Genomic DNA, 26234 nt, shown 5'->3' with positions numbered 1-26234 from the left:
GAACTTTTTTCACACAGAGAGTGGTGAATCTCTGGAACTCTCTGCCACAGAGGGTATTTGAGGCCAGTTCATTGGCTATATTTAAGAGGGAGTTAGATGTAGCCTTTGTGGCTAAAGGGATAAGAGGGTATGGAGAGAAGGCAGGTACGGGATACTGAGTTGGATGATCAGCCATGATCATATTGAATGGTGGTGCAGGCTCGAAGGGCCGAATGGCCTACTCCTGCACCTAATTTCTATGTTTCTATGTTTCTATGTTTCCTTGAGTGATTGGACAAGCTGGATGCCGGAAAAATGTTCCCCATGTTGGGGGAGTCCAGAACCAGGGGTCACAGGTTAAGAATAAGAGGTAGGCCAATTAGTACTGAGATGAGGAAAAACTTTCTTCACCCAGAAAGTTGTGAATCTGTGGAATTCTTTGCCACAGAAGGCAGTGGAGGCCAAGTCACTGAATGTTTTCAAGAGAGAGTTTGATATAGCTCTTGGGGCTAACGGAATCCAGGGATATGGGGGAAAAAGCAGGAACGGGGTACTGATTTTGGATGATCAGCCATGATCATATTGAATGGCGGTGCTGGCTCATAGGGCCGAATGGCCTACTCCCGCACCTATTTTCGATGTTTCTATGTTTCTAAGGGATTCACTGTGACTTGGTCGTATGGATTCACAACTGGAAAATCTTTATTCAGGCTGGAGGTCGGTGAGTCCCACAAGGATCTGTGCTGGGACCTCTCGTCTGTGACGTATATAAATGGCTATGAGCTGCCAGAGGAGGTAGTTGAGGCAGATGCTATTGCAACGTTTAAGAAAGGTACTTGGATGGGATGGGTTTTTGAGGGACACGGGCCAAACGCAGGCAGGTGGGACTAGTGTAGCAGGGACATGTTGGCCGGTGTGGGCAAGTTGGGCCAAAAGGGCCTGTTTCCACACTGCATGACTCTACAACTCGGACGTTGATGTAGATGCATTGGTTAATAAGTTTACAGAGTATATCAAGATTTCTGGAGTTGCGGACTGCGAGAAAGGCTGCCAAAGTCCACAGTGGGATATAGATCAGCCACAAAAATGGGCGGAGAAACAGTAAATGGAGTTTAATCTGAGCAAGTGTGAGGTGTTACACTTTGGGAGGTTGAGTGTAAAGGGGAGGAGTGCTACTGCAAGTATACAAATGCAAGAGTCTTAACAACTTTAAGAAACAACGTTTGGAAGATTAGTTTTTAATATCTTAAGTGTGCCGTGAGTGCGTAAATATACCTCCCGACCATCCCCAACGAGTAATGACTATCGAAGTTGCTCTGTGAGAACGTCTTAAAGACTGCCGTTATACCCTGAAAGTGGCAACACAAGTAGATAGAGTGGTCAAGAAGGCACATGGTATGCTTGCCTTCAATGGTCGGGGCATTGAGTATAAACGTCAGGAAGTCATGGTGCGGCTTCCTAGACCAGGCCACATTTGGAGTATTATGATCTCCTCATAAGGGAAGGACATAAAAGCTTTGGATGGGGCGCAGAAGAGGTGTACCAGAATGTTTGCTGGATTAGAGAGTATTTGTTATAAGGAGAGGCTGGACAAACTTGGATTATTTTCTCCTCAGCGACGGAGGATGAGGGGAGACCTGATAGAAGTGTATAAATTTATGAGGCATAGACAGGGTAGAAAGTCATCATTTTCCCCCCAAGATGGAAATGTCAAAGACTAGAGGCCAGGGCTTTACATTGAGATGGGCGAAGTTTTTAAATGAGATGTGTGGGAACAATTTGTTTTTTACACCAAGCGTGGTGTTGCCAGTGTGCGCTGCCAAGGGTGGTGGTGGAGACAGTTACCAGAATGGAAACATATAAGATTATTAAGGGTTTGGATACGCTAGAGGCAGGAAACATGTTTCCAATGTTGGGGGAGTCCAGAACCAGGGGCCACAGTTTAAGAATAAGGGGTAAGCCATTTTGAATGGAGACGAGGAAACACTTTTTCTCACAGAGAGTTGTGAGTCTGTGGAATTCTCTGCCTCAGAGGCTGGTTCTTTGGATACTTTCAAGAGATAACTATATAGTGCTCTTAAAGTTTGTGGAGTCAGGGGATATGGGAAGAGGGCAGGAACAGGATACTGATTGGGAATGATCAGCCATGATCACATTGAATGGTGGTGCTGTCTCGAAGGGCCGAATGGCCTCCTCGTGCACCTATTGTCTAATGATGTTTTAATATTCAATTCCAGGGCCGCCTGTCAGGCATTTCATCTGAACCTGTGCCTACACGAAGAGTAGTTCTTTCACACAATATGGATAAAGCATTGAAAGAAGGTAAGTTTGCCTTTAACAATTCTGAGACGGTGAAACGAAAAAATGAATAGGAGAAGGAGTTGAAGAAGCAATATAACTCGGGGTTGCGGACCGTGTTTCAAATGTACAATAACAAATATTACTGGTACAGAAATGAGCATGCTGATAATGAAGACAGCTCCAAAATTCTGGAGTAACTCAGCGGGACAGGCAACATCTCTGGAGAGAGGGAATGGGTGACGTTTCGGGTTGAGACTGAGGTGGGTCTCGACCTTCAGAGATGATGTCTATCCCGCTGAGTTACTCCAGCATTTTGTGTCTATCTTTGATTTAAACCCGCATCTGCAGTTCTTTCCTACACAAGCTGCTTATGAAGTTAAGTAATGAAAATAAATTCTGTGTTGCATGGATGCTTTTAAGATGTTATTCACATGCCATACCCAATGGATTATTTTGTAATCGGAATGTTAAGGCATTTACGTTCTCAGCCAATTTTCAGTGCATGGTAGCGCAGCGATAAAGTTGCTACCTTACGGCACCAGAGACCCGGGTTCAATCCTGGCTACGGGTGCTTTTCTCTACGGAGTTTGTACGTACGTTCTCCCCATGACCTGCGTGGGTTTTCTCCGAGAACTTTAGTTTCCTCCCACACTTTAAAGACGTACAGGTTTGTCGTTTAATTGGCTAGGTGTAAAAATGTACAAATTGACCCTGGTGTGTAGAATAGTGTTAATGTGCGGGAATCGCAGGTCGGTGCCGACTCGGTGGGCCGAAGGGCCCCTGTTTCCGCGCTGCTTCTCAAAACTAAACGAAAGAAAATCTCCTCATGCTTGTTTAACAAACGTGACCATTTTTGAGGAAGTTCTTTTTGTTTATTTAATAAATGAAGATAATAAAGAATTAACTCAATAATAGGGAGGAATTGCAGATGCTAGCTTAAACCAAAGACAGACACAAAACGATGGAGCAACTCAGCAGGTCAGGCAGCATCTCTGGAGAAAAGGAATAGGTGACACTTTGGGTCGTGAAGAAGAGTCACGACCTAAAACGACATCTATTCCTTTTCTCCAGCGATATTGCCTGACCCGCAGAGTTACTCCCGCGTTTTATGTCTGTTTTTAAAGTAATGGTACTTTGATTTAGAAGCAATGTGTTCCATGCATGCCTACTAACCTTCCACTTGGTTTAATATGAGTAGAGCTTACTATTCTGTGGCATTCTCTGCCTCAGAGTGCGGTGGAGGCCGGTTCTCTGGATGCATTCAAGAGAGAGCTAGATAGGGCTCTTAAAAATAGCAGGGGATATGGGGAGAAGGCAGGAACGGAGTACTGATTGGGGATGATCAGCCATGATCACGTTGAATGGTGGTGCTGACTCGAAGGGTGGAATGGCCCACTCCTGCACTTGTTGTCTATTGTTTATTCAGGAGTGTTTTATTGTCATGTGTCCCAGGTAGAACAATGTTATCAGCCCAACAGATGTAAATTTAATTTCCATATGTAAACATAGTACTCTATAAACAATATAATAAATGAGAAAAAAGTACAGTGTGTGTACATAGATATACACATACCCTCATATACATACGCATACCTATATATAATACCTATATTTGTATCATATATATATATATTATACATTCACACACATACACACACGTGTATACAGTATAAAAGATGATACGAAAATAGGTGGAGGGGCAGGTAGTGTAGAGAAAGCAGGTACTCTGTTAAAAAAACTTGGACAGGTTGGGAGAGTGGGAAGAGAAGTGGCAGATGGAATATAGTGCAGCAAAGTGTGAAGTCATGCATTTTGGCGGCAGGAATAAAGGCAGAGAATATTTTCTAAATGGGGAGAGAATCCAGAAATTGGTGCAAAGGGACCTGGGAGCGCTGGTGCAGGATTCTTATTCATCTGAGATAGATAGAGATATGCCATTTATTGTCACTATACATGTACAGTGAAACTGAAAGCTGCTCGTACTCAGTGCATACATACAATTTTACACAAAAAACAAGAAACAGAAAAACAAAACAGAAGGGAGATGGGGGGGGGGGGGAATAGGTGCACAAATTCTACGGCGCTACATACATATATACATATATACAGATGGAAGTCCGTGTTGGGTGGTGTAGTCAGTGCATGTGTGGATTTGAATTTATGGTAGATATAATTCTCGGGAAGCAGCTATTCCTGAGTCTGTTTGTCCTGGATTTGATGCACCTATAGCGCCTTCCAGAGGGCAGCAGGTCGAACAGTCCAAACGCAGGATGGGAGCTGTCTTTGGTGATCTTCTTTGCCCTGCTAAGGCAGCGGGAGGTGTAGATGTCCATCAGGGAGGGGAGAGGGCAATCTGCAAGTCGAATCGGTAGTAAAGAAAGCAAACTCAATGCTAGCATTTATTTCAAGAGGGCTTGTATACAACAACAGGGATGTAATGCTAAGACTCTGTAAGGCGCTGGTCAGGCCGCATTTGGAATATTTTGAGACATTTAGGGCAGCATATCTGAGGAAGGATGTGCTGGCTCTGGAGAGGGTCCAGAGGAGGTTTACAAGATTAATCCCAGGAATTAGTAGGTTAACCTATGATGAGTAACTGACAGCACTGGGCCTGTACTCACTGGAGTTTAGAACAGTGAGAGGGGTCCTCATTGAAACGTACAGAATAATGAAAGGCTTGGATAGGGTGGATATGGAGAGGATGTCCCCACTAGTGGGAGAGTCTAGGACTAGAGGTCATAGCCTCAAAATTAAAGGATGTTCTTTTAGGAAGGAGATGAAGAGAAATTTATTTCGTCAGAGGGTGGTGAATTCTTTGCCATAGAAGGCTGTGGAGGCCAAGTCGGTGGATATATTTAAGGTAGAGATAGATAGATTCTTGATTAGTCCTGGTGTCAGACGTTATGGGGAGCAGGCAGGAGAATGGGGTTAGGAGGGGGAGATAGATCAGCCATGATTGAATGGCGGAGTAAACTTGGTGGGCCGAATGGCCTAATTCTGCCCCTATCATTTATGATCTTATGATAATGTGCACACATATGCACATGTAAAACCCAAACAAACAATTCAGAGACAATTTGACTTTGGTTCTTTTACACTAATTAAAAGGATAAACTGTCGAGTGTATAAGTGTTTACTGATCTGGTTGCAGATCTTTCTGTCAAGGAATATCCCAGGTTCACTCAACTAATGATGACGCACCATGTGATGTGACTATTAATGCTACCTCCCAGCTCCACTGAGGCAATCTCACTCTCGAGTGCTGTCTTTCTGCTGGAAGTTTTAATTTCATGCAAATGTTAACTGAAAACAAAAAAACATTTGCTCTGTATGACTATGTCCATGCTTTGTTTTTCAATTATTTTGCATTTCTTTTGAAAGTGAAACCCGTGCGTAGATTGCTGGTTTATATTCTGTGAAAACCAATGTCTGATCTCTTTCTATAACCTTCAGAGCCATTATATCCAATTATAACTAAGCCGGCAATTGGATTTTGTCTTTATAACTTTGCTATCCACCCAGTTTTTAGTAAGTAAGTAAATTTTATTTATATAGCACGCATTAAGTCAACTCACATTGACACCAAATTGCTTTACATAAAATAGATAATAAGTTTCCATAGAAGCCATAGGAAAAGGTTAAAAAAATAAAGACAATGGACACAACACATTATAGAGTTCAACACAAACGTCCCCCCACAGCAGAATCAAACATTTCCACTGTGGGGAAAGGCACCAGAAAGTTAAGTCCTCTTCCTCTGTGAAACACCCGAGGTCGGGGGCCATTTGTGGCCTTGCAGCCAGTCCGATAATTTTCAGGGCCCTCTTGCCGTGAAGATGGAACTCCGGCGTCGGGTGAAAACATTCCTCAGCGGCTTGGAAAGTCTGGAGCAGCTGCCTCCTCCCCGGAAACCGGGGCACTCGTAGTCCTCAGGCCGCGCCGGTTGGAGCTCCGACCCCGGCGAACTCGATCCCAGGCTCCGCGGCGCTCCAAATCCACTCCAAATCCAATTTTAAGGGTGTTTCGAAACAGTAACCTCAACCAATGCCTGAAATCCAGTTCTCCAGTGAAGGAGTAACTCAGCAGGTCAGGCAGCTTCTATGAAGAACATGGATAGGTGGTGTTTTGGGTCGGGACCCTTCCTCGTACCGCAAATCTTGAAGAAGAGTCCTGACTCGCTGAGTTGAAATGGAATACTGGAGTTACTCCGGCAGTCATGTATTGTCTTTCCGCTGACTGGTTAGCACGCAGCAAAAGCTTTTCACTGTACCTCGGTACTCGTGACAATAAACTAAACTCAAACTCAGTTTGCGTCCCTTTGTGTAAACCTGCATCTGCAGTTCCTTGTTTCTGCCTGAAAGTGTCTTGCTTACTTGGTCAATTGAGTCTTAATTAAGCTGTGAACTATTTAAGTCCAGGAGAATTTGAACCTATTTTCATCCATTAATATTCCAGGATTTTTGAATGTGAAAAGTAATAAATGGGAATCGAGGACAAGGCAGTGACAGGAACATGGGCCTGTGTACATCTGATTCATACTCACTAATTAACATCTATGTGCTTACTTGTCCAAGGCCTTCACCAATGAAAGCTCTTGGTAACAATGCAAATATCATAAATCACTGTCAATAACAAAATAAAAAGCTGTTTGTGGTAACAGTGATAGTCATACAGGCCCTTCGGCCCAACTTGTCCATACTGACCAAGATGCCTTTCCTAAAATAGTTCCATGTGCCCGGATTAGTTCCATGTCCATCTAATCCTTTCCAATCCATGTATCTGTAAATGCTAATAGCATCTACAGTACCTCAACGATATATATTTTTTTGTTCCGTTTAGTTTGGAGATACAGTGGAGAAACAGGCCCTTCGGCCCATCGGGTCCGCGCCGACCAGCGATCCCCGCACATTAACACTATCTTATACCCACTAGGGACAATTTTTACATTTACCAAGCTAATTAACGTACAACCTGTACATTTTTGGAGTGTGGGAAGAAACCGAAGATCTCGGAGAAAACCCACGCAGGTCACGGGGAGACCGTACAAACTCCGTACAGACAGCACCTGTGGTCGGGATCGAACCTGGGTCTCCGGCGCTGCATTCGCTGTAAGGCAGCAACTCTACCGCTGCGCCACTGTGACAGCAGCTCTCTCCATGTACCCACCACCTTTTGAGTAAAATAAGTTGCCCCTCGGGTTCATATTAAATCTTGTCCTTCTCACCACAATCCTATAACATGGTGCCCTGTAATTTAGATCATCCCTCAGTCAGAACTCAGGGAGTTCGTTGATAATTATACAAGAAGAAATTGTTTACTCTGGGGAAGAAGCTCGAAGCTTTGCTCAGTGTTTATGTGGCGCCAGCTCCACAGCCATGTAGTTCTTGTCCATGTGGTTGCAAGAAAATGCAGACGCAGGAATCTTGAGCAAAACACAAAGTGCTGGAGGAACTGAGCGGGGTCTGGTAACATCTGTGATGGAGGCGATGGGAGGGGGTTGACATGAATGTTTTGGGTCGTGAGTCCCTCCACAAATGCTGCCTGGCCCACTGTGTTACTGACCCCCTGCACCAAAACTGCTACCTGTAGGCTTAAGGCTGCCAGTCATCGCATTCCAAAGGTAACTAGGAGCAGGCTTTGATACCCAATGATACCCAAAAACAGTGTAGGTAGACAAAAATGCTGGAGTAACTCTGCGGGTGAGGCAGCATCTATGGAGCGAAGGAATAGGTGACGTTTCGTGTCAAGACCCTTCTTCAGACTGATGTTGGGGTGGGAGCGCAGAGGGAGAAGAGGGAAGAGACTGCAGCCCTAAGATTTTTGCCTCCACCACAGTGAGGAGGTGTTTGGAGGACTCACTGTGGTGGATGTTAATTTGTGTTTACTGTTGTTTATTATTGTATTATTGTATGTATGACTGCAGGCACGAAATTTCGTTCAGACCGTAAGGTCTGAATGACAATAAAGGAATTCAATTCAATTCAATTCAATTCAATTCAATTCAATTCAATTCAATTCGGGAGGGGAACAAGAAAGGAAGAGGAGGAGCCAGAGGGCTGTGGGAGAGCTGGGAAGGGGAGGGGAAAGAGGGAGAAAGCAAGGACTACCTGAAATTGGAGAAGTCAATGTTCATACCGTTGGGGTGTAAACTACCCAAACGAAATACGAGGTGCTGTCATCTTAACCCAAACACAGTGAACAAAGATACAGTCCGAGGAGAGGTCTCTACCCGAAACGTCACCCATTCCTTCTCTCCACAGATGCTCCCTGTCCCGCTGAGTTACTCCAGCTTTTTGTGTCTACCCCAAATGCAGTGAATCATTGTGAATCAAAGAACAAAATTCAATAGATTTAATTTTCTATAGTTTCTATCTTTTTATTTTCTTCGTTTGAGAAATAGTCTGGAAGTTTTGAAATAGTTTGGAAACATTTTGGGGTTGATGTTCAATTATGAAACGTCTAATCTGCTTCAAGGTGAAGGGTGGGGAAGTGAAAGTTCTGAAACAAAAACATGATGGGAAGGGAGATATGGTTCAACCAGCACCTGGGAGGGGGAGGAGAGTGATAGCCGGCTCCTACAGTATTTAACAGGACTAATGTTTTTGTGTCTGCGTGTGGCAACGTGGTTAGCCTGTTCACTTCAACTTTCACTCACCCCGCTAACGTAACAGAAAACACAGCAACTTCTGCAAATGCTCTTAACAGCTCAGGATGCTGATGAACGATCGATGGTACTTGCCACCGTGAAATGCGTTGATTTGCATGGAACCCGGTAAAATCACACAGCAGACCTAATCTAGGCGGGGTACACAAGGGTCACCAGCTTATGGTGCTGACTAAGGCCTGTCCCACTTAGGCTATTTTTAGGCAACAGCTGCCGACTGTCATACCCGTGGCGGGTCGCCGAAAAAACGGCGACTGAACACCCCCCCCCCACTTTCGACGTGAAATTTGAAATAGAATCATCAACTTTAACAGCAAGAAAAACAGAAGCCAGCACCGGCGCCAACCTACGTTAACCTGGCGACAACTACGACAGCGCCTACGTCAGGAGAAGTCAAGCCACGCTCATTGGCGTCAAACCCACTGTCGCCGACTGTCTCCAAAAAATTTTCAACATGTTGAAAATCCAGCGGCCACCAGAAAAACGCTACGACTCTTTGAGCGACTGAGGAGACGACTCACGGCCATACAGGCGACACCCCGGCAACCATGTGGCGACAGTCTAGTTGCCTTTAATCACCTAAAAAAATCACCTAAGTGGGACAGGCCCTTAATTGCCTGCCGTCGTGGCAGCAGGAGCCTCCACCCCCATGCTGGGTCAGAATTTAGTCATAGAGTAACACAGTGTGGAAACAGGCCCTTCGGCCCAACTCGCCCATGCCGGCCAACAATGTTCCAGCAACCGTAGTCACACTTGCCTGTGCTTGGTCTATAACTCTCCAAACCTGTCCTACCCATGTACCTGTCCAACTGTTTCTTAAACGATGGAATAGACTCAGCCTCAACTACTTCCTCTGGCAGTTTGTTCCATGCACCCACCACCCACTGAGTGAAAAAGTTACAATAGACAATAGGTGCAGGAGTAGCCATTCGGCCATTCGTGCCAGCACCGCCATTCAATGTGATCATAGCTGATCATCCCTAATCAGTACCCCGTTCCTGCCTTATCCCCATATCCCCTGACTCCGCTATTTTTAAGAGCCCTATCTAGCTCTCTCTTGAAAGCATCCAGAGAACCTGCCCCCTCTGAGGCAGAGAATTCCACAGACTCACCACACTCTGTGAGAAAAAGTGTTTCCTCGTCTCCGTTCTAAATGTCTTACTCCTTATTCTTAAACTGTGGCCCCTGGTTCTGGACTCCCCCAACATCGGGAATATGTTTTCTACCTCTAACGTGTCCAAACCCTTAACAATCTTGTGTGTTTCAATGAGATCCCTCTCGGATACCCCTCTGATTCCTATTAAACCTTTTCCCCTTCACCTTGAACCTGTGTCCCCAGGTCCTCCATTCCCCTTCTCTGGGAAATGTGCATCTACCCGATCTATTCCTCCCATGATTTTGTATACCTCTATAAGATCACCCCTCATCCTCATATACGCACCATGGAATAGAGACCCAGCCTACTCAACCTCTCCCTATAGCTCACGCCCTCTAGTCCTGGCAACTTCCTCGTAAATCTTTTCTGAACCCTTTCAAGCTTGAACCATTTCTGATGCATCCTGTTTTCAAGCTTGAACCATTTCTGATGCAGCCGTAACAGGCCATTAGGTGATGAGGTGATAAGGTGGGGTGTGAAGATGGGGTACATCCTTTAACCTTCATATAGCATCTCCTGGTGTCCTTTTGTGTAAACCAGCATCTGCAATTCCTTGTTCCTATACCCTAACGCCGCTAGTGCTTGAGGGCTATTTATTCCCTCGGGAGGCACGGTGGCACAGCGGTAGAGTTGCCGCCTTACACCGGCAGAGACCCAGGTTCGATCCTGACTATGGGTGCTGTCTGTGATCACATTGAATGGCGGTGCTGGCTCAAAGGGCTGAATGGCCTACTCCTGCACCTATTGTCTATTGTCTATTGTCACCTGTGGTCAGGATTGAACCCGGGTCTCTGGCGCCGTCAGGCAGCAACTCCACCGCTGCGCCACCGTGCCTCCCCTCATGTTGAAGTGTAAGTGTTAAAATGGAGTAGATATTCGTCACTTGCTGGGATGAGTGTAGATCTCGTCGTAAGGAAACAGCTTGACATCGAATGAGACAGCCTGCTGGATTGGCACCCATGTGCCATTCTAAACATTCACAGCCATCTACATGCTGCCCTGTGGCTGCAGTGTATTCCATCTACAGTGATCTGCCAACACTATTGTATCAGTACCTCCATGTAAGCCATTTAGAACGGAGGCAAGGAAACACTTTTTCTCACAGAGAGTTGTGAGTCTGTGAAATTCTCTGCCTCAGAGGGCGGTGGAGGCCAGTTCTCTGGATACTTTCAAGAGATCTAGATAGGGCTCTTAAATGATAGCGGAGTCAGGGGATATGGGGAGAAGGCAGGAAACGGGGTACTGATTGTGGATGATCAGCCATGATCACATTGACAATTGTCTATTGCCTACTTTCCCCTGAAACCGCAGAAGATGCAATACCTGTCCCTTTACCCCCCTCCCCCCCCCCCCCCCCCTCAACTCCATCCAAGGACCCAAACAGACTTTCCAGGTGAGGCAGAGGTTCACTTGCACCTCCCCCAACCTCATCTACTGTATCCGCTGTTCCAGGTGTGGACCCCTGTATATTGGTGAGACCAAACGCAGGCTCGGCGATCGTTTAGCTGAACAACTCCGATCTGTCCACCAAAACCAACCTGATCTGCCGGTTGCTCTTGCTCCCCCTCCCATCCCCACACTGACCTTTCTGTCCTGGGCATCCTCCATTGTCAGAGTGAGGCCCAGCGCAAATTCACAGAACATCACCTCATATTTCGCTTGGGCAGCTTACACCCCAGCGGTATGAACATTGACTTCAGCAACTTCAAGTAACCATTGTTTTCCCTCTCTCTCCATCCCTCCCCCTTCCCAGTTCTCCGACCAGTCTGACTGTCTCCGAATACATTTTATCTCGGTTTGCGTTGTTGTGACCTTCGTCCAACTAACAATAATCTATTCTACGTTTTCCTTGATCCACAGTACATTCCCTTTGTCTTGTTTTCACACCTATCACTTCCTTATCTATATATCTCCCTCGCCCCTGACATCAGTCTGATGAAGGGTCTCGAATCGAAACGTCCTCCATTCTTTCTCTCCACAGACGCTGCCTGTCCCGCTGAGTGACTCCAGCATTTTGTGCCTATCTTCGGTTTAAATTAGCATCTGCAGTTCCTTCCTACACAAAAATGATTACAAACTGACCAAAATGTACTGATACAGGATAAAGGCTTTTACATTTAGTGTAAGATAGCGTTCAGCAAAGTATGATTAAGGATGGTTCGAAGGGACTGCTTAGAGGTAGTTGCGAGCTCAGGACCGCTCTCTAGTTGGTGAGAATAGACAATAGGGGCAGGAGTAGGCCATTCGGCCCTTCGAGCCAGCACCACTGATAGGATGATTCAGTCACTGAATCTGGAGGTGTGCGTTTTCTCACTTCTGTAACTCTTGCCTAACGGGAGAGGGGAGAAGAAGTGAGGCTGGTCCTTGATTATGCTGCTGGCCTTGCCGAGGCAGCGTGAAGTGCAGATGGGGTCAATGCAATTTAGGCACTCAATGTGTCAAATATGCTGTAATGTACCAATGATTCATCAATGATTCACCGGGCCGCAGTTTCATTCATGGTTTTATTCAAGTACATTTCAGATCTTCATCCGATGCTGTTGGTTATCCACTTTGGTAGCAAAAACAGGAAGGCAGATTGCTATCTAAATGGCGTCAAGTTGGGAAAAGGGGAAGTACAACGGGATCTGAGCGTCCTTGTACATCAGTCTAGTAAGCATGCAGGTACAGCAGGCAGTGAAGAAAGCGAATGGAATGTTGGCCTTTATAACAAGAGGAATCAAATATAGGAGCAAAGAGGTCCTTCTGCAGTTGTACAGAGCCCCAGTGAGACCACACCTGGAGTATTTTGTGCAGTTTTGGTCCCCTAATTTGAGGTATGACATTCTTGCTATTGAGGGAGTGCAGCATAGGTTTACAAGGTTAATTCCCGGGATGGCGGGACTGTCATACGCTGAGAGAATGGAGCAGCTGGGCTTGTACACTCTGGAGTTTAGAAGGATGAGAGAGCATCGCATTGAAACATACAAGATTGTTAAGGGCTTGGACACGCTAGAGGCAGGAAACATGTTCCCGATGTTGGGGGAGTCCAGAACCAGGGGCCCCAGTTTAAGAATATGGAGTAAGCCATTTAGAACGGAGACGAGGAAACACTTTTTCTCACAGAGAGTTGTGAGTCTCTGGATGCTTTCAAGAGAGAGCTAGATAGGGCTCTTAAAAATATGGGGAGAAGGCAGGAACGGGGTGCTGATTGGGGATGATCAGCCATGATCACATTGAATAGCGGTGCTGGCTCGAAGGGCCAAATGGCCTACTCCTGCACCTATTGTCTATTCACTTGGAAAATTGGTGAGCTATCCAACCACCATTGTGAAGAGATATTCTTCAAACATCACCGTGAAGAGCAGTCACAGTGGTGCAGGGGCGGTCACGGTGGCGCAGCAGTAGAGTTGCTGCCTTACGGCGAAAGCAGCGCCGGAGACCCGGGTTCATTCCCGACTACGGGTGCTTGTCTGTACGGAGTTTGTAAGTTCTCCCCGTGACCTACGTGGGTTCTCTCCGAGATCTTCGGTTTACTCCCACATTCCAAAGACGTACAGGTTTGTAGGTAAATGACTTCCGGTGGCGCCATGTTACACTGAACAGACGCAACACCTAGCTCCGCTCCCGAAAATCCCGATTTTTTGCGTAAAGACGGGACCGATTAAAAACACTTACCGGAGCTCTTTGACGTCGCGCTGCTGACGTCATCAGTAAGTGCTGCGAATTTAAAGCCTTTTAAATGAAAAAAAACGCTCCCTGGCCAGAGTCCTCCAAGGTGTGTCATGAAACACCTGAAAAACCAGCCAAAATCTGAAGAATCGACCTCTGAAGTGGCCTCTGAAATGACTACAAGATCTAAGACTGAAATGGCTACCAAGGATAAAGAACTGGAGGAAATAAAGAATTCGGTAAGAGAATTAAGAAATGAGATTGTTGCTGGGAATACAAATATGATGGAAAACATGATGCAGAGCTTGAATGCTGATAATCAGAAAGTTATTGACTCAATTGGCAATATATATAAACAAATTGATGATGTGCAAGAAGAATTAACCGGGAGAATTAATAGGGTGGAAGAAGAGTCCAAGGAGAAGTTTGATGCTGTTCTCGGAACTGTTTCATCATATCGGACTGCATTGAAAGACATGGAAACATCTGTGCTACAAATGTCTGAAGATATGCAGAGAATGAAGAAAGAACAAGAACGGCTCGTGGGTCAGCTGGCGAAAGTCGCTGATAAATGCCTTGATTTGGAAGCACGTTCAAGACGCCAGTATTTAAGAATAGTTGGAGTGACAGAGGGAACGGAGGGGAAGGAGCCTCGCGAGTTCGCTGCCAACTTACTTAAACAAATACTCAATCTACCCCGAACCGAAAATAGAAGTGGCACACCAAGTGCTAAGATTCAAATCAAGATCACAAACAAGAACAGCCCACCCACGACAGATCATTGTGAAATTTCGGGACATTTCAGCCCTGGAAGAGGTTATGGAAAAAAATCAAATATGGAACGAATATGATGTTTGGGAATGACTCCATCAAGCTATTCAGAGACTATCCCTATGAAATAGTACAAAAGCGAAAACAGTTTTCAAAGGCAAGACAGATCCTGCAAGGAGTTCAAAATGTCAGATACGGTGTCACGCATCCAGCCAAGATGAGGATTACAACGACAGGGAACAAGCGTTCACAGATCCTGAAGCAGCCTACAAACATGCTCAAGAGATCTTAAAAGAGATAAATGGCTAAATAATATAGCTGGACAGTCAGGACAAAGCATTTTTTTAATTCAATAGACAACGGCCGAGGAGAAGCAAAGATACAGAACTTTTTAAAAGACCAAGATGGCGAAGCCTTTCCACGTGCGGCTGTCTAGACATTTTATCTTATTTGGAATGTTAATTCAAAGACACTCTTTGTTCAAACTCGAAGGAAAGACAAAACAATATGGGAGCAGCGGACAGGAGAGGCGAATACTGAAATCATTACAAGGACTTATTGCCCTTTAAGATTTTAAAATACTAACATAAAACCTACAGAATTAATGGAATCACCCCCTCCACAGAGGGGGAAAGGGAACTAGAGATAAGGAAATAGACTAACAATAGATTAAAAAACTAATTCAGATAATATACTAAGTTTCAGTTCCATGTATATTTGGGGAGACGGGGAGGAAACAGGCACTTGGCACATATCCTAGAGCCTGATTCTGGTTAACCCCTTCCAACCAACAGTTGATTATTACTGAATGACAAGCATATGCAAAATCTGTTAGCATAAATAAGCATTAGATATATAAGTCATAGATTAGTTGAACATATAATTAGATAAGTCTTAACAAAATATATATATATTGTAATTGGGAGATATATAATTGATTCTGAAAGGGTCCCACCCCCCTATGGCAAGAGTAATTAAGGGAGCGGAGCTAATTGTATACTATAATAATAATAATAATAATAATAATAATTATAATAATAATAATAATAATAATAACCTTATTTATAAAGCGCTTTTAGACAACATCAGTTACCATCAACAATGGAAGTCAATCCAACGCTAATTCCCACCTATGGATGGTTAATTTGTTTAGCAATGTTACAAAATTGAGATTAAAAAACAAGTCTGCAATTTATCCCATCAGATTTCATAACAATAAGTTAATTTGACACAAATTCACTTTCATATCTCAAGTAATTGTTTTTTTTATGACCATTTTCATACTCGGAAATTAGCAACGTTCCCTATTGATAGTGCAAATGGGCATTACAAAAAAGACCTGTGGTCTTGGATAGTCAAAAGCATGATTTAAGGAAAGATTAAAACCATTTAAAATGCCTAAGTGTCCAAAGATTATTCACAATGGGATAATTCACAATCACATTAACACAGTTTTTTATATCTAGGGGTGTACATTAATTTAAAAGGGGTAAATGGCACAGGAATTTAGTGTTCAATTGCTGTTTCTTAAATCGGTTTTCTAGTGGGTTCATGTGGAACGCGCAGGTTTAGAATGTTGACAGCGCGCTGGATTAGTGCCCTCAAATGCCGAGTCAAAAAAAATACTGGGGGATATAAAAAGCCCAAAATGAGCTACTCGCTATAGAAAATTATAATTATAGGGTTATTCGTACAGGCCCCCATTTAAATAAAAATAAGGTACATACCTTTAATTGTTTGCTTTATAAAAGTTACGGGCTGATCCAGAGCTACGGAATGACGAGAGCTTTTAAATTTATTATATCTACTCTTCGAGGCCTATAAAACTAATAATAGCTTTTGGGACCGGGTCTTGCAGCGATTCTCCGTTAATGATTTACTAGGCTGAACATCTGCGATTGGAACAGCCTAGTAAAAATCGGGTTTTAAACCCGCCCCCTCCAAACAGCTCCAAAATCACACACAAGGGGAGGGGCAGATGCTCAGCCATGATTCAGGTACGTTTTGTAACATACCTAATTTGTTACCGTGTCGATATTCTCAGACACTGTAATTTCACTTTTTCACTTTTTTTTATCACATAATGTTACACTTAATTGTTTTTTTTAATGGTTATTCGCAAAAGGAATATACCAACGGAATTTTGTAGTGCAAATGCTCCCCCAATATCCAAAGACCTGAGGTATGGGTTGCACCGTATGATTCAAAGGTATTAAAACCATTTAAAATGCAAGACGACAAACAAAATAAATTGGGAGGAATCACATTCTGCAGTTGGAACATAAGGGGTGTTAATGAACCTATTAAAAGGGGTAAGATAATAGCACAGCTGAAATCGTTCAATTCAGATATAATTTTCTTACAAGAAACTCATCTCAAATCCCAAGATCAGGCTAGACTGAGGGCAAATTGGATAGGCCAAATATATCAATCTTCATATATCTCGAAATCCAGAGGTACGGCAATTATTATTCGTAAAGGCATACCATTTAAATCAAAGAATATTATAACAGATAAGGAAGGGAGATATCTCATAGTTACCGGAGAGATCCACGCTACCCAATCACCATTTAAAGATATATGCGCCCTATTGATAATCCCCCTTTTAAAATAAAATCCAGAATATAATTTCAGAGTTTAATTATTCAACCTAAATGTGTATAATTGGGGAAGACCCAGGCAACATTTTTAGATCCATACTTGGATAAATCTATACAAAAACAGAGGTAATACAAAATCCAAAACAAGTGAACTCTTAAATACATGCATAAAAAATACAAATAGAACAGATGTTTGGAGGATCGCGAATCTAGTTGGAAGGGAATACTCGTTTTATTCAATGGTACACAAAACATACTCACGTATAGACTATTTCCTAGTGAACACAAAATTAATCCCCTATACTATGAACCCAAAATATCACAACAACATTATCTCTGACCATTCCCCGCTAACTTTCTTTTTAAAACTGGAAGGAATGTCTAATAATAAATCGTTTTGGAGGTTTAACCCTCACATTTTAAATGACCCACAAGGGAGTGTATATTTAAAACAACAAATGGACTTTTTTTCCGAGACTAATGACACACCAGATATTTCACCTACTCTACTATGGGAAATTTATTAGAGGAGTTATAATTTCATACCAAGCTTTTCAAAATAAAAAGAATAAGAACGAACAAAGACAGTTAGAAGAACAAATCAGACAATTGGATATAGATAACGCTAAAGACCCAACTATGGATAAACATAATAAAATATCAATATTGAAATTTAAATTAAATAAAATACTATCAGCCTATTCCAAATCACAAAACAGGAACATTTCGAATTCGGGGATAAACCGCACAAACTTTTGACACGCCAATTGAAAAAACGGGAAAAAGAACACACGATTCTAAAGATTAAATCAGATAGAGGGGAATTGTTAACACTACCTGATGATATTAATAAAAGATTCGCTCAATTTTACCAGAATTTATATACATCTAAAACGTTAACAGACAATACTAAAGTTACAGAGTTCTTGGATAACTGTAATCTCCCGAAACTTGAGTTGAGGGAACAAGAGGAATTGGGAGCACAAATTTCAATCCAGGAAATGGAAGAAACAATAAACTCATTAAAGAATGGAAAAACACCAGGACCAGACGGATTCAGTAATTAATTTTATAAAAGTTTTTATGAGACAATTACACCACGTTTACATAAAATGTATACATATGCTTTTAAAGAACAAATTTTACCAGAAACACTAGCAGAATCAACGATTACACTAATACTTAAATAAGATAAAGATATAGAAGAACCCGGTTCATACAGAGCCATTGCACTGTTAAATACAGATCAAAAAATACTAGCGAAAACATTAGCTAGAAGACTAAGTAAATATGTCAGTAAATTAATAAATGCGGATCAAACGGAGTTCATACCCAAGAGACAATCATGTAATAATCTGAGACGTCTGTTCAATATAATGCACTCATATAAAATAGAAGAACAAGACTTATCAATTATCTCATTGGGCGCAGAAAAAGCATTTGATCAAGTTGAATGGGACTACCTTGTTAAAGTATTGCAAAAATTTCAAATGGGAGAGAATTTCATCTCATGGATAAAACTATTATATAATAAGCCTAATGCTAGGATATTAACCAACAATATATTGTCTACGAAATTTCAATTATCAAAGGGCAATAGACAGGGATGCTCAGTATCACCGCTGCTATTTGCTCTTGCAATAGAACCTTTAGCCGAAAGAATCAGATCACATCCGAACATCCATGGTTATAATACAAAATATTCAAATAATAAAATATCTTTATACGCAGATGATGTACTATTGTACATCACAAAATCCCAAATTAGTATACCAAACATATCAAACCTAATAGAGGATTTTGGATCATTTTCAGGATACAGAATAATTTGGAATAAAAGTGAAATTATGTCAATAAAACCCAGAGACTCAACACACCTTTTAAAATTCCCTTTTAAAATTGCTACAGAAAAAATTAAATATTTGGGAATTGAAATCATTAGAAAATATCAAGATATGTTTAATGCAAATTACAGCCCCCTACTTAAGAAATTAAACGCTCCAATTAAATTTTGGAAAACGCTCCCGATGTCTTTAATAGGTCGAATAAATGCTATAAAAATTGATCTTTCTACCACAAATTCTACATCTATTCCAGTCAATTCCAATAACCTTTCAACTTGAAAGGTTGAACAAGTTAGGGCTTTATTCTTTGGAGCGTAGAAGGTTAAGGGGGGACTTGATAGAGGTCTTTAAAATAATGAGAGGGATAGACAGAGTTGATGTGGATAAGCTTTTCCCACTGAGAGTAGGGAAGATTCAAACAAGGGGACATGACTTGAGAATGAAGGGACAGAAGTTTAGGGGTAACATGAGGGGGAACTTCTTTACTCAGAGAGTGGTGGCTGTGTGGAATGAGCTTCCAGTGAAGGTGGTGGAGGCAGGTTCGTTTTTATAATTTAAAAATAAATTGGATAGTTATATGGATGGGAAAGGTATGGAGGGTTATGGTCTGAACGCAGGTGTATGGGACTAGGGGAGATTACGTGTTCGGCATGGACTAGAAGGGTCGAGATGGCCTGTTTCCGTGCTGTAATTGTTATATGGTTATATCTACCAAAAAAGTTTTTTAAAAAACTGGACTCAGACATTACAAATTTTATATGGGACTATAAATCCCATAGAATACAAAGAACACACTTGAGTAAACCTAAATAATTTGGTGGATTAGCACTTCCTAATTTTTTGTATTATTACTGGGCAGTAAATATCAAAAATGTGATTCACCTGTTGGTCAACTCTGCCCAGCAGGTGGATTGGATAGTAATGGAGAGAGAGGACTGCTCCCCTTTTAATATAGGAGCGATCCTCCTCTCACCAACGACCTGAATAACATAAAATACAATACAAATCCAATTATACACAGTACAATTAGAATTTGGAAACAAATAAAACTTACCCTAAAATTAAGAAACCTATCTCTTCTTTCTCCAATAGTTAATAACCCGTCGTTTAAACCTTCTATTATAGATAAATCATTTACACATTGGGAAATAATGGGAATTAAAATGTTTGGAGACATGTACGAAACTGGAAAATTACTATCATTCCAACAACTCCAACTAAAATACTATTATTGACTTACTACAAGTATACGGTGCAACAGGACTCTGAAAAGAAATGGTTTCAGGACCTGGTGAGGGGGGAGGAAAAATACGAAGTTGGTATATCCCTTCCAGCTCTGTTTTCTACTTTTAACATAACTTTTGTTTCTTTTTCTCTTTTTTTCTTTTCTAGGGCTTACTTCGTAACCTTTTTCTCTAACTCTTCGTGCCTATGGTCTTTTTTCGTGATCACTTTTTCACACACTCACGATTCTATCTCACTTTCTTTACCTTTCTCTCTTTTTAAAGCTTAAAAAATGAAGTGGTACAAGAAATGTATTAAGTTATATTTGGCTTGTATTATTGTAATGTACTTTACTTCTAATAAATAAAATCAAAACAAATAAAAAAAAGGCTTGTAGGTTAATTGGCGTGGTATAAATGTAAAAATTGTCCTTAGTGGGTGTAGGATAGTGTTAGTGTGCGGCATTCGCTGGTCGGCACGGACCCGGTGGGTCGAAGGGCCAGTTTCTGTGCTGTATCTCTGAACTAAACTAATAAACTAGAGATAGACACAAAGTGCAGGAGTAACTCAGCAGGTCGGACAGCATCTCTGGAGAAAAAGGATAGGATAAGTTTCGGTGCAACAGGACTCTGAAAAGAAATGGTTTCAGGACCTGGTGAGGGGGGAGGAAAAATACGAAGTTGGTATATCCCTTCCAGCTCTGTTTTCTACTTTTAACATAACTTTTGTTTCTTTTTCTCTTTTTTTCTTTTCTAAGGCTTACTTCGTAACCTTTTTCTCTAACTCTTCGTGCCTTCAGGACCCTTCTTCAGACTGAAACGTCATCAATCCATGATCTCCAGAGATGCTGCCCGACGCACTGAGTTACTCCAGTATTTTGCGTCAATCTTTGGTATAAACCTGCATCTGCAGTTCCTTGTTATTTCATCGTCATGAAGAGCTTCTTCTAAAGTAGACAACATTGTTACTGAGAATGATGGATCAGTGCAGAGCTGCCTTACAACTCCAGAGACCCAAGTTCTATCCCGACCACGGGTGCTGTCTGTACGGAGTTTGTATGTTCTCATCGTGACCTGCAAGGGTTTCTCCGGGTGCTCGGGTTTCCTCCCACACTCCAAAGACGTACAGGTTTGTAGGTTAATTGTAAACTAGCCTAGTGTGTAGGATAATATTAATAGACAATTGTAGGCCCCCCTCGGTCATGACTGACCATGGGTGATGCATCCTGGTTGTCGGCGGCTTGCTCCAGACCTCGACTAGAGCAGCAGGTGATGTGTGGGCGGATGCAAGCCTGGGCGATGTCATATGGAGGACAGGCTGTTGCCCATGCAGCACGTCCCCCCCTCTCCACGTCGCTGATCGATCCAAAGGAACAGCAGGGCCGTTACAGTTTGACACCAGTGCCGTCGCAGGAGCTGCCAGGGCGAGGTTGTAGACAACAACGAACTGCCTTAAGGGCTCCGACTCCGGATTTTCTTGAGGTTTACTCCTGGAGCCTTTTCCATGACTGGATATGGCCACAAGGCAGTGGAGGTTTTAAATCAGAATTTTCCCTCTCCTAGATAGACTGCCTTCCCAGGCTGACGAGCCCCATCTGCCCGAGACTCATGGGGGCGGGAGCATCTACCTTCCCGTGCAGGTCTATAGCACCTACCCACTGCCCAATATACAATGGACAATAGACAATAGATAATAGGTGCAGGAGTAGGCCATTCAGCCCTTCGAGCCAGCACCGCCATTCAATGTGATCATGGCTGATCATCCCCAATCAGTATCCCGTTCCTGCCTTCTCCCCATATCCCCTGACTCCGTTACTCCCTCAATAGCAAGAATGTGCGGGGATGACTGGCCAGTGAGGACTCGATGGGGCAAAGGGCATAGTTCCGTGCTGCAGCTCTAAACTATAATCAGCAGTGGGCAGGTCAATTATCACAGTGGAAGAAAAAAAACCTCAGATGTGTCACATCCGTCATTATTATTCCCACCGGATTATTTCAAGGTGATTATTCACACAGGCGATTAAATTTCATCCTTCACCCAAATCCTGTCATCTCATTAAACAATCTTCAGCAATTACACAAACTTTTGCAAATGCAAAGACGAACTTTCCTGTTGTGCACAACAGAAATAGCATCAGGCCTCAAAATATATTTGAACAAATTATCATAGATGGATGGAAAACAATGCAGTTTGGCTCAGTTTAGAGATACAGCGCGGAAACAGGCCCTTCTGCCCATCGAGTCCGCACTGACCAGTGATCCCCGCACACTAACACTATCCTACACACTCTGGGGACATGTTTTTTTCATTTATACCAAGCCAATTAACCTACAAAACTGGACATCTTTGTAGTGCAGGAGGAAACTGAAGATCTCGGAGAAAACTCACTCGGGTTACGTGGAGAATGTATTTTTAAGATTAGTTTAGTTTAGAGATGCAGTGCGGAAACAGGCCCTTCGGCCCACCAGGTATGTGCCAACCAGCACATTGACATTATCCTACACCCACTAGGGACGATTTTTACCTTTACCAAGACAATTAACCTACAAACCTGTACGTCTTTGGTCGGTGGCCTCTTCCACAAAGAAGTCCAAGCACGGCAGATGCCATACCTTTGCTAGCAGATTGCTAGCAGATTGCAGCCCATTCTGGCTTGAAAATAGATCGGTGTACTTTAACACGGGTGGATCTACATCCTGGAATTCCTAACCAAATTGTGCAACTGGTCATTTAGGATAAGTTCTGCGGTGGTTCCAGAAAAGCAATACACAATCGTCAAAAATACAGGCCTTCTTGGTGCTGTTCATCTTTGGGGAATGTGGTGCCTTTTACATAGTATATTTGATATAGTTGGGCAATTTAGTGCTCAACGTATAAGAACTCTATGTGTCAAACTTGCTGGAAAGGGCCAATGGATCAGTCAGAAGAAGGGTCTTGACCCAAAACGTCGCCTATTCCTTCTCTCCATAGATGCTGCCTCACCCGCTGACTTTCTCCAGCATTTTTGTCCACCTTCGATTTTTACAGCATCTGCAATTCTTTCTTAAACATTCATCAACCCTCACCTCAGTTTTCACAAGATCAATGTCAAATAGAATTTGATTGATACACGCAAGGAAATAAGTTCATAAGTTGTAGTTGCAGAATTAGGCCATTCTGCCCATTAAGTTGTGACAGGAATTACAGAGATGGGGTGGAGGTGGGAGAAGTGGGGTTAGAGAGGAATTGGAAGGATGATGAAATTGGGTTGCTAATCTGGGAATTCAGATTGGTCACAGGTATTTGGTTATGAATGAATGATTGATTGAATGAATGAATGAATGAATAAGTTTATTGGCCAAGTATTCACATACAAGGAATTTGCCTTGGTGCTCCACCCGTAAGTGACAACGACATACAGTGACAGGAATAAGGGGGGATCTTATAGAAACATATAAAAGGACTGGACAAGCTAGATGCAGGAAAATTGTTCCCAATGTTGGACGAGTCCAGAACCAGGGGCCACAGTCTTAGAATAAAGGGCAGGCCATTTAAGACTGAGGTGAGAAAAAACATTTTCACCCAGAGAGTTATGAATTTGTGGAATTCCCTGCCACAGAGGGCAGTGGAGGCCAAATCACTGGATGGATTTAAGAGAGCGTTGGATAGAGCTCTAGGGGCTAGTGGAATCAAGGGATATGGGGAGAAAGCAGGCACGGGTTATTGATTGGGGACGATCAGCCATGATCACAATGAATGGCAGTGCTGGGGTCGAATGGCCTCCTCCTGCACCTATTTTCTACGTTTCTATAAAACATTAACCATTAATAGAGACACAGCAAGATTATTGGATTGGTTAATTGTATTTGTTAATATTTCAGCATCAGATGAGCTGAAGCAGTGATGAAGACTTGCAGTAACTTTTGATATTTTTGCCTCATAACTGGGGTAATTTTAAGAAGAGTCTGCAGAAGGGTCCCGACCTGAAACGTCACCTATCCATGTTCTCCAGAGAGGCTGCCTGACCCGCTGGGTTACTCCAGCACTCTGTGTTCTTTCAAGACAGTTCGTAGTTTAGTTGGTGCTTGGTGTGTTCAAGGATTAGACATGGAGATAGACATAGAAAATAGGTGCAGGAGTAGGCCATTCGGCCCTTCGAGCTAGCACAGCCATTCAATATGATCATGGCTGATCATCCAGAATCAGTACCCCGTTCCCGCTTTCTCCCCATATCCCTTTAGCCCATTCCGTTAGCCCAAAGAGCTCCATCAAACTCTCTTTTGATTTGGCCTCCACTCCCTTCTGTGGCAGAGAATTCCACAGATTCACAACTCTCTGGATGAAAAAGTTTTTCCTCATCTCAGTCCTAAATGCCCGACCCCTTATTCTTAAACTGTGACCACCCTGGTTCTAGACTCCCCCAATATGGGGAGCATTTTTCCTGCACTTAGCCTGTCCAATCACTTAAGAATGAAGAGGTATTTAGATAGGCAGGTGAGGAATTACCGTAAGTGACATGGATTTTATTTTTTGAGTCAATTAATACAGTTAACAGTATTCAGTATTAACATTATTTTCATTTCACCGAGTACTTACATACACAGAAGAAATGAAAAATTGTTTCTCATCAGTTTTTCTCAGTGCAATTACTAAAAACAGAATAAATACATACAACTTAAAAATTATCATATCTAAAATAGACCTAAAATTGAACTAAAAACAGACATTCAAACCAAACAGTGACTTTACCTCGACAGGTGTCTAGCTGTCAAAGTTTGAGCGAGGTTAGATATGGGGGTGTATGTGTATGGGGAGGGGACACAGTCCGTTATTGCTTGTAGGAAGAAGCTGTGTAGCATCCTGTTGGTTCTTCAGCTGATACTCCTGTACCTCCTCCCAGATGACAGAATGGAGAAGATGTAGTGAGATGGGTGGTAGGGGTCCTTAATAATGGAGATGGCTCTGCGGATGCAGGACAGTTAACTGATTCAGGGCACGTACATTCTTCTTGATGTTTCTCTAAATTCTCTACCTCCTTGGCTCTTGGCAGATGCCTCCAATTATCCACTGAAGCTGAATTCAAATGGTAATTGTTTTAGTGTTTCTTCTCAATTCTAGTTTGAGTAATTATCTAAAAGAAAGCCTCAGTGTCCTAGTTTCTGTAAAAGTAGCGATGTGCAATGAATTCCTGCCAACAATCTTCAGAGCAGGAACAGTTTACAGCCAATTAAGTTGCTCAGTTAGAATCGTCTGAATTGTGCTTAATTTAGGAAAGAACTGCAGATGCTGGTTTACACCGAAAATAGACACAAATTGCTGGAGTATAGGCCCTGTCCCACTTTCCCGAGTTACTCAGGAACTCTCCCGAGTTTTCCCCTTGATTCGAACTCGGATAATTATGGTAATAGCCATTCGTAGGTACTCGGGGCTATTTTTTTTACTCTTGGACATTTTTCAACATGTTGAAAAAACGTCCCAACTTACCTGATGCCCCGAGTTCCTACGGCTGTCACTACAAGCCGCTACGAAACATCTACGGACTCCTTCGGACTCACCACGGACATTCCCCGACATTCCCCGAGTTTGAATCAAGGGGAAATCTCAGGAGAGTTCATGAGTAATTCGGGAAAGTGGGACAGGGCCTTAACTCAGCGGGACAGGCAGTATCTCTGGATCGAAGGAATGTTCCTGATGTTGGGGGAGTCCAGAACCAGGGACCACAGTTTAAGAATAAGGAGTAAGCCATTTAGAACGGAGATGAGGAAACACTTTTTCTCACAGAGAGTTGTGAGTCTGTGGAATTCTCCGCCTCAGAGGGTGGTGGAGGCCGGTTCTCTGGATACTTTCAAGAGAGAGCTAGATAGGGCTCTTAAAGATAGCGGAGTCAGGGGATATGGGGAGAAGGCAGGAACGGGGTACTGATTGTGGATGATCAGCCATGAACACATTGAATGGCGGTGCTGGCCCGAAGGGCCGAATGGCCTACTCCTGCACCTATTATCTATTGTCAAATGCCTATTGATCAGCCGAGTTTTAGTTTTTAAGATGCAGCACGGAAACAGACC

The 26234-nt window shown here is 42.9% G+C and overlaps 1 protein-coding gene across 1 annotated transcript in view; it reads left to right on the top strand.

The window, feature by feature from the left end:
- The window catches only part of snx25 (sorting nexin 25), a 210257-nt gene that overhangs the window by 37294 nt on the left and 146729 nt on the right, over window positions 1-26234 (top strand). The window contains exon 3 of the mRNA XM_055632018.1: window positions 2217-2301. Coding sequence (XP_055487993.1) covers window positions 2217-2301 — 85 coding nt within the window. The remainder of the gene's footprint in view (window positions 1-2216; window positions 2302-26234) is intronic.

The sequence above is a fragment of the Leucoraja erinacea genome, chromosome 3 (genome assembly GCF_028641065.1).
Source record: "Leucoraja erinacea ecotype New England chromosome 3, Leri_hhj_1, whole genome shotgun sequence".
Lineage (NCBI taxonomy): Eukaryota > Metazoa > Chordata > Chondrichthyes > Rajiformes > Rajidae > Leucoraja > Leucoraja erinaceus.
This window is presented reverse-complemented; position numbering and strand designations above follow the sequence as displayed.